The 9,367-nt window shown below is 34.5% G+C and overlaps 2 protein-coding genes across 2 annotated transcripts; one reads left to right on the top strand and one right to left on the bottom strand.

The window, feature by feature from the left end:
- Positions 1-361: 361 nt before the first annotated feature.
- On the top strand, positions 362-4,831 carry LOC108476700 (E3 ubiquitin-protein ligase SINAT3). Its single transcript, XM_017778977.2, has 3 exons — positions 362-962; positions 2,253-2,639; positions 4,294-4,831. Exons 1-3 carry the CDS (start codon positions 741-743, stop codon positions 4,654-4,656), a joined length of 972 nt encoding a protein of 323 aa, XP_017634466.2. The 5' UTR covers positions 362-740; the 3' UTR covers positions 4,657-4,831.
- A 928-nt stretch (positions 4,832-5,759) lies between these two features.
- On the bottom strand, positions 5,760-8,620 carry LOC108476548 (phosphatidylinositol 4-kinase gamma 4-like). The gene is made up of 3 exons (XM_017778778.2): positions 8,468-8,620; positions 6,733-8,110; positions 5,760-6,413 (listed from the first exon to the last, which is right to left on the bottom strand). Exons 2-3 carry the CDS (start codon positions 8,095-8,097, stop codon positions 6,024-6,026), a joined length of 1,755 nt encoding a protein of 584 aa, XP_017634267.1. The 5' UTR covers positions 8,098-8,110; positions 8,468-8,620; the 3' UTR covers positions 5,760-6,023.
- Positions 8,621-9,367: the final 747 nt, after the last annotated feature.

Raw genomic sequence — 9,367 nt, 5'->3', positions numbered from 1 at the left:
TTTATTTGGAATAGTATATAGATGGTTCTTGGTCCAATCGGTTCGACCGACCAATATAGTCATGTTCGAAGAATACTGGTCACATCATTAAATCTTAATGAAATCTAAATTTAGGGCTCAAAATAAATTTAGACGTCAAGTTCAAGTATCAAAATTAACAGAAAAAGAAGGTAAATATGCCAAAGTGAATCTAATTACCAAGGTTAGGGCCAAAAATTTATATATATATTTTTTGTAAAATGTAGGAATTTTATTTATTTTTGAAGATAAAAGAAATTGTTTTAATTAATTGAAACATGGTCACTGTCTGTATGTTGCGCTAATAATTCCCACCTCATCACCTTACAAATCTTAAATATACATACACGTATGTACATACATATTGTAAGTAACCGTGGTTCTCTCTTTGACCTTGAGCCGCGTGATGTTGATCAACTGTCTCGTAAAATTTTAGACGGTGAACTCTCTCTTTCTCTGCAACCTATGAAAAAGAATACAGAGAGAAGAGAAATTAAAAACAGTAGTTTATTGATTTCTCTGTATTGATTCAACTCATCTGGTTTTCCAATTGATACCCCATTTTCATTCCTTGTTTCTTCTTCGATTTACTCATAAACTAACTTAGTCCCCAAAGATTAATACGTTATTTTTGTACCCATCACCCAAAGTTTCCATCTTTCCCAAAAGGAATTTGTACCCATAGCTGATCAAATTTGATAACTTTGTTATACCCTTTTTTTATGGAATCAGATAGTATTGATTGTATGGCATCATCGGATGTGATGGATGATGATGAGATCCATCATCATCAGTTATCTTCTTCATTGTCAAAGACCCACAGCAACAATGGGAACAGCAACAACAGTACCTTGTCATCAGCTGTTCATGCAAGCACTACTAGTGTCCATGAACTCCTTGAATGCCCTGTTTGTACCAATTGTATGTACCCTCCTATTCATCAGGTTAGTCTTTTTAATTCCATTTCCCTTGATGGGTTCTTCTTTTTCTAAATTGAGAACATATTTTTGAATGCTTATGGAGTGCTTGAATGGTTTAAATCTGTTTCTTTTTCTTGGATTTTTTTCAGTCAAATTTATAGCTTATTTTTATGTGTTGGATTTGTGCTCTTTTAGGGTTAGAATTAGGACTACAGATGGGATTAGGTTGTCTTTATATAATTGACTTTTTTTGGGGGTGTTATGTGAAGACCAATACACATATGCGTGGTTGAATTCTGTGTTTGTTTTAACGTATCAAAGAAGAAGAAGATGGTCTGATTATTGTAAATGTCGAAAATGAAACCTTTTTTTTTTTTTTTTTTTTCAGTTTAGTCCAGTTGGTGTTGCCTATAGCATTAACCTATACTCATTAGAATGTCTTTTTATTATATTTGACAAAGGTTTCCAATGCTGATTCAGCCTTTCAGCTCAGGCGCAGGGAATTTGTAAACAAAGGTGATATGTTGTAGCTGTTTGTGCTGGGAAAGGTTTTAGAAAAAGTGTGGCTAAGATGGCAAATTGAGAGGAAACTATTATCTTCTCATTCATTTGTAACAATCCATGAGAGTTTACTTGGATATGTTTATAAATTTGCATGATTTCACAATAAAAGTATAGAATAGTGGCTTCATCTAGAATATAAAACAATGCTGGTAAGATTGTGTTTATAAAATTAACTTAGGATTTTATAAATTTTGGGGATTGAAGCAGCAACTTTCCATTTTAGGGGGGCCAAGGCTCCTACCTGCACCCTCATCCCTTTGCCCCTGATTGGGAGTACAATGTGCCTCATCACTACACCCAACAACTCAGTTGTTGGTGAGATGGAGTATCATTTGAGTTTAGGTGAAATCTATGAATATTTATTTCTTCTTTTTCCTTCTTATGGGTGCATTTACATATCATTAGCCTGCATGGGATAGGTAGTTGGTTAAATAAGCAGCTGAAGTATACCAATGATGCTTAAGGATCATGACAGCCTTTTCTTTGTCCCCCTTTTACGGGTTGGGTGCAGGAACTTTGGCATGTGTAGATTATGTTTATGCCCAAGTACATCTCTCTGTTGTGTATGCTGATAAACCATATTTGTATGCTTCACTCTGAAAGTGCCCCAAAAGTTGTGCCAGTTTCTCTAATTTCAAATGTCAAACGCCGTATCCTGTTTTCTGAACCATTGGTTTTTTGGCACATTAGAGTTTTCCATGCCTTTGAATGCTAGTCTTATGATAAGTGTTCTATAATTTGCTTTCACAGTGCCACAATGGGCATACTCTCTGTTCAACTTGTAAAACGAGGGTACACAATCGATGCCCCACTTGTAGACAAGAGCTCGGTGATATTAGGTGTCTAGCACTAGAGAAGGTGGCTGAATCACTTGAATTACCTTGCAAATATATGTCACTTGGATGCCCTGAGATCTTTCCCTACTATAGTAAACTCAAGCATGAGGCTCTATGCAACTTCAGGCCGTATAGTTGCCCATATGCCGGATCGGAATGTGCTGTTGTTGGTGATATTCCATTCCTTGTTACACATCTAAGGGATGACCACAAGGTGGACATGCATTCTGGATGCACGTTTAACCATCGATATGTGAAGTCTAATCCTCAAGAAGTAGAAAATGCAACATGGATGCTAACTGTAAGTACACTCAATCTTAGGTGGTAAAAGTACTATGGAGACTCTTGTATTAGGAGTGAGATTGCATTTTTCCCTCTCTACTAAAATATGGGCAAATTAGTTTCTATAAGTTAGATAAAAAAGCAATTTGGACTTTTCTGCTAAAAATTTTATCCCTTTATACTTTTAAAAATTGGTGTGACTAACAAAATAACTCAACAAAGACACATGGTGTGCCATGTATACGTTATGTTGATGTACTAGGGCCAATTTTTAATAGTAAAAATGGATGGAATTTTAACAGAATGACCATCTTGCTATTTGATCTAACATACAAAGACTAATTTGTCCATTTTTTGAGTAAAGAGAACGAAATGCAATCCAACTTTTAGTATAGAGCCTTCTATGATACTTTTACCATTAGTAGGCATCTTTATTCTGATTAAGAATTGAATACTTTTACCATTAGTAGGCATCTTTATTCTGATTAAGAATTGAATACTTTTACCATTAGTAGGCATCTTTATTCTGATTAAGAATTGAACTTATTGGATGATTGATGATAATAAAAGGGATAAATATTAAATTTATATATGAATTTTGATCTGATGTGCAATTTGATACATGAATTTTAATTTGGTGCAATTATACATATGAAACTTGAATTGTGGTTCGTATGTATACGTAAAATTTTGATTTTAATTCAGTTATACACATTTAAAGGAATGAATACATACATTTATTTTCATATTGGATTAATATAATTGTTTGTATATGCACTATATCAACGCAAAATAGTACTAATTCGATAATGTTGTCAATGATTTTGTGAAAATTGAATCAAATCAAATTATCATCTATAAAATCGCACAAAAATCAAAGTTCATATATGTCATTACACATTGGATCAAAATTCATGTATAGTTTTGATATTCATCCCTAATAAAAAAGGTCTTTTCGATAATTTAATACTTTCCCATATATGAACATTGTCTTGACTTATGTGACTGAGTTGAGCTGTCTATATTGTGTACTTGAAAAAGTTACAGGTTTTATTCGTGGTAGCCATACCTTTCATTGGATCAGTTTGTTGTTCTAGTCTCTTAATAAAATGTTTTTAGATTTATAGATATGTGACGAAGTAATCCTTGCTAATCTGCTTTAATGTAGATGCTGATTAATAAGCTGTTGATGTATGATAGTTGCTGGTAAAAGTACCATGGAGGTCCTTGTATTAACAATAGGATTGCATTTTGCCCCTCTACTAAAAAAATGAGCAAATTAGTCAATCTAAAAGCAAACTAGTCCTTTTGTTAAAATTTTTATCCATTTCTACTATTAAAAACTAGTCTCTATATGTCATCATGCAATACACATGGCACACTATGTAAAACTGTCCGGTTAGTCCATCAATCACGTCAGTTTTTAATAGAAGAAATGGATGAAATTTTCAATTAAAATGACTAGTTTGCTTATTGATTTAATGTATAGGGATTAATTTATTCATTTTTTTAAGTAAAGGGAACAAAATACAATCTGACTCTTAATACAGGAGCCTATATGATACTTTTGTTGCCTGTTATTTGAACTTTCCCTGACTTCCCACAGTTTAGTTCAATCTTCTTAAATTTTCTTTAATGCTAAATGGTTCGAATCTTTTGTCATATATGTTTAGGTATTTCATTGTTTTGGTCAATACTTCTGTCTCCATTTTGAAGCCTTTCAGCTCGGAGTGGCTCCTGTTTACATGGCATTCCTTCGTTTCATGGGCGATGAGATTGAAGCTCGCAACTACAGTTATAGCCTAGAAGTTGGAGGGAATGGTAGGAAACTCACTTGGGAAGGCACCCCGAGAAGCATAAGAGATAGCCACCGAAAGGTTCGGGATAGCCACGATGGCCTTATTATACAGCGTAACATGGCGCTTTTCTTCTCTGGAGGGGATAGAAAAGAGTTGAAACTACGAGTAACGGGGCGGATATGGAAAGAACAACAAAACCCGGAAGGTGGTGCCTGTATACCCAACCTTTGTAGTTAAAAATGTCACCCCCATAATGTTGTTTGCTGCATCTTCCTGTAATACTAATAGCAACCTGCCATTGATGTTGAGGATTTTTGAACTCTGCATGCACATTGAAGCCTTAAGCCTTTTCTCCATTATTAACAATAAGCTTTTTAGCTGTAAAAGTATCATGGAAATTCCTATACTAAAAGTCAGATTGTAATTTAGTCCTTATACTAAAAAAAAAAATAGACAAATTAATCTATATATGTTAGATCAAAGAGTAAACGAGTCTTTTGTTAAAAAATTTATTCATTTTTACTATTAAAATTGGTTTTTGTACGTACTAGGAGAGATACACCTGGGATGTCATGTAGCACTATCAGATTATTCTGTCAATCATGTCAATTTTTAACTTGAAATTTTTAAAAGAAAAAGTCAATATATTCTTTGATCTAACATATATGGATTAATTTATTATTTTTTTAATACAGAAATTTTCATGATAATTTAAGGCTGTTTAGCTTTGCTTATGGTTTAAAAACGAAGTTGTATATATATAGTAAGCATTATGCTGTAAATGATGCATTCCCATGTTTGGTTTTCTTGAAAATAAGCTGCTGATATATCAGCTAAAGTGTGTGTAGTAGCCTATAGGGTTTTTTTCCTTTGATTCTTACTATGTTTGTAATTTGGTCAGCAGCCACTTGAGGAAATGATCATCTGATTACCCTTGATTCTTGATGTTTTGGTTGATCCAAAAAATGTAACATGAGAAAAAAAGAGGCCAAATTCTACATTTAACACCTCTACCATGCGAAACCACCATGCGAAACTTGTGGATTAGTACCTTTACAGCAATTTAATACGGAGGAATTATACATAATAGAAACAACATTTTGGCTTCTAAAAGAAATTGCCAAATATCATATATCAGATTCATCTTACTTGATGAAAAATGCTACGTTTATATTTGTTCCAAAATCGGATTTAACTTGATCAAAATTTGTTTTCATGAGAAAAATTGTTTTGTTTCTCTTATTTGTGCTTCGACATAAAGTAAAACCCGAACTTTACTTTTTATTTTTTGGCATGTGCCGTACATGTGCTGGCAATTTTTTTTAAGAAGCCAGAATGTCTTTTGGTAAAATAAACAATAAAAAAATTCTTTTAAAAATCAATTCAAAACAAGAATCATGGCCTAAAATTAAGAAGCCTTTTTTGTAAATGTGCCATAAGAAATAGAGAATTACATGAAAGTAGAGAAGAACAAACCATTATGTGCTTTCATAACCACCTTGCTAGGCCATTTGAGGTCCCATATATGGATGCAGAAGAATGTGGAGGCCTGTACAACATAACAAACAACTATGAACCACCATTCACTATTAGATACTCTGTACTTATAGTATGTGTGACCCAGCAATCTCATCAAGACGACAATCCATGATTTGGGATAGTTTTTTGAGAAATGCAGCTTCACTTGTGTTGGGAAGCACACTTTCCTCCGCCTCTTGTACAATTTCCTCAATCACCGATTCCTCGTTCAAGTTCTCTCTGCACATTATACTTCCAATGGCATAAGGAGTGAGCGCTCTCGCAGCACCCTTTTTGAGAAGCATGGTGGAGATGCGGAGGGTACGTGCACATTTAGGCGGTATGTCCCACCCAAGGTATTTCAAAAGTGCAATATCTTTTTCAGCATCGAGGGATTTTATGTAGTTGAGTGTCTCAGACGAGTACAATTGACGAGCTTGAGGCCAATACAGCCAGTCAAAAGTGCAATCTTCAAACTATAGAAACAGAATAAACAAATAGTTATTAGTACATTGCAAAAGACCACAAAATATATAGAACTTGAACATTGCAATTCTGTGAAAGAAAAACAACTTGTAATGACACTCATAAGGACTCCAAAAACCGAGAACGAATTAGACAGGCAGCAGCACCACTCAGCTTGTTAGCCAACAAAATATAAAATTAGCATAATTAGTGAATCAAGACAACTTTAACTAATACAAGTTCAATAACCATCTAACTGTAAATCTATTATGCGGCTCAAGTTTAAATGCATGAAGTTGAATTAAGACATATTAGTATACGGTAACTTACACTTTCAGGCAAGCAATAGCCATGATCAATTGGAATTAGCAATGTTTGCCCATCTTTATCTTTGCTCAATAAAATGTTTCCAGCATGTCTATCTGCATTAGCCAATCTTATATCCAACACCGAGATTTTATGTACTTGCTCGACCGGGAAAGACCCAGGACCCATATCCTCACAACTTCCACGGTTCTCCACAAACATCTGCAATGACCCGATCTTGGCTTTTGGTGAACCATCAGGATTGTTAAACCCATTATGCAAACACTTGACCAAAGTAGTAGGAGGGACCCCGGCAAAACCCTTCTGATCACCATATATTGTGCATCGTGGATGATCCAAAATATAAGCTGCAACTTCCCTAAACGCTCCTTCTCCAACTCTTGTACCTTTTTTCAACCCTTCACCATCTGATGACATTGGTAGTTTTCTAGGGTTGTTAATAGCTAAAGGCTCCTCATCAATAGGCTTAAAAACAGAAACAAACTTTTGACCCGATGAATCCTGCATGAAATAAGCTCCCCCAGTACCTTCCATAGACCTGATTGGATTTTTCTTGCTACATAATCCATCAAATGTGGACTTAATCATTTTGACAATCACTGAAGACAATTGAACTTTGGGATTAACAATAACAGGCTCCAATATAAAATCCCTCTCGGGAGGTTTTCTTGGTACAAACTTTCTATCAGCTTCATATTGTACTCCACCGTTTGTCTCACCAACATCATTATCTCGCTTACCTTTCGATTTTGGTGCCATGATAGACAACTCGAAATTCTTGGCAACAGGCTTAGCCCTAACTTTGGCAGATTTCCGGACCAACAAATGCAATACAGCATCATTATGCTTACATATATCATCAATAAGCCTTTGATCCTCTAATCTCTCCCCATCAAAAACAACTTCCTGCTCATCAAGATCAGTAAACCATTTCTCTCTCTTAGCAATCTGCCGTTTCACATAACCAACATCACATCCTCGTCCTCGTCGAACATGAAATGTAAATTCTTTCCCAGACGAAGTCTTAACATTAATGACCTGAAGATCGGAAAGCTTAAGAACCAAGTGTAGAACATTCCCATCGTTGACTCCATAGTCACGAACAAGGGAATTGCTCCTTGCCAATTCCCGGCCTCCACAAACCAACTTTTGATTCTTTACAACAAAACCTTTACAGGTTTGAATCCGAAGTTTCAAGCATTCAATAGAATCCGATTCCAGAATCCGCATCGGAATCATCGATCCAGAAAAAGCCAAATACACACAAATCGATTCACTTTCGCAATGACCCGATCCAGGACTTATATGACTGGGAGTAGTCAAAGGTTCATTTAGAACTGGAACGACAGCAAGACCAGCCGACGACATTTTTGACGGTGAACTGTCGAAGAACGATAGAGTTCTCAACACTCTAAAACGAGAATACTAAAAACAAATGCTTAAACTAATGTACAAATTCACAATAATTCCCCATTTCGTTTAGCAATCTAAAATACTATAATTACCCCCCAAAAAAAGAGAAAATTCCCCAATCCAGGCTCAAGGAAATAAACCCCAAGCCCGAGAAAACGAAACCCGAAGTGCCAAAAACGAAAATTTCGAATCACCAAGCTCAATTCATCTTCTTGTGTGAGATTAGGGTTTAGAGATTGAATGTACGGAAACTATGAAAATGTAGAAAAAGGGGAAAAATGAAAAAGAAAAACAGAAAATTATATAACGAAAGATGGATTCTTACCAGTGTAAGGAAGAACCGAAGAGAGGAGGAAGCAACGAAGTGAAGCTTTTAAAATCAACAGTCAAAATTTCTTATTTTAGGAGCCGATGATTATGGTGGAATTTGTTTTACCTCTATAGGTAACGCGCAAATATGTTATAGTTGAATTGACTCTTCACTAATTTTTATTTTCACATAATAACAAATTTAATCTTTAAACTTTACAATTTTTTATCAATTTGTCCCTTATTTAACGAAAATATTAAATAAAACATTAATTTTTTTAATGATGCTAATACTCATGCCGACTTGACACTATTTTTTTATATATCACATCAACAAATACAAATGAGGGTAAGCCCTTTATTTATAGTTGAGTTCCTCCTAAAATCAATTATACAAATTAAGCTATATTAACAGTCAAAATTAAAACCTATCTATAATTGAGAGTTTTAAAAGATTTAAACTCTATGCAATATTCTTTTAAGATTTACACTATTTATCCTAATAACTCTAGTTTTACTAGAACGTTTCTTTGGGCCATCAAGATTTCAAGTAAATGGACTTCTTCATGGGTGTTATGAGTCAAGTCAATTCAATCAAGTCAAATGAGCCCGATATTTCATATGTTGACCTCCATGAGACATTTTGTGTCTAGACATTTTGGATGCAATGATCACACGACCTGTGACATTACGCTAAGATTGTTAACATACTTGACCAATTCTTAGCCTAACTAATTCTAGCAATTAATCCCGACCTGTGACATTACGCTAAGATTGTTAACATACTTGACCAATTCTTAGCCTAACTAATTCTAGCAATTAATCCGATTTGGTTTTATAACTGTCAAAATAATGAAAATTTGAAATTTTATTTTATTTTCGATTTAATTTAGTTGGTTTTTTTAATGGATTTCAA

The sequence above is a fragment of the Gossypium arboreum genome, chromosome 12 (genome assembly GCF_025698485.1).
Source record: "Gossypium arboreum isolate Shixiya-1 chromosome 12, ASM2569848v2, whole genome shotgun sequence".
Taxonomy (NCBI): Eukaryota; Viridiplantae; Streptophyta; class Magnoliopsida; order Malvales; family Malvaceae; genus Gossypium; species Gossypium arboreum.
The sequence above is the reverse complement of the archived record's forward strand: the minus strand, read 5'-3'. Positions and strand labels throughout refer to the sequence as shown.

Excerpts from the sequence above, each read along its gene's own strand:
- LOC108476700 (XM_017778977.2), top strand. The coding sequence starts at position 741 with ATGGAATCAGATAGTATTGATTGTATGGCATCATCGGATGTGATGGAT. Across the intron at positions 963-2,252 it reads TGTACCCTCCTATTCATCAG|TGCCACAATGGGCATACTCT; the intron begins GTTAGTCTTTTT and ends TTGCTTTCACAG. Across the intron at positions 2,640-4,293 it reads ATGCAACATGGATGCTAACT|GTATTTCATTGTTTTGGTCA; the intron begins GTAAGTACACTC and ends ATATATGTTTAG.
- LOC108476548 (XM_017778778.2), bottom strand. The coding sequence starts at position 8,097 with ATGTCGTCGGCTGGTCTTGCTGTCGTTCCAGTTCTAAATGAACCTTTG. Across the intron at positions 6,414-6,732 it reads GCTATTGCTTGCCTGAAAGT|TTTGAAGATTGCACTTTTGA; the intron begins GTAAGTTACCGT and ends CTGTTTCTATAG.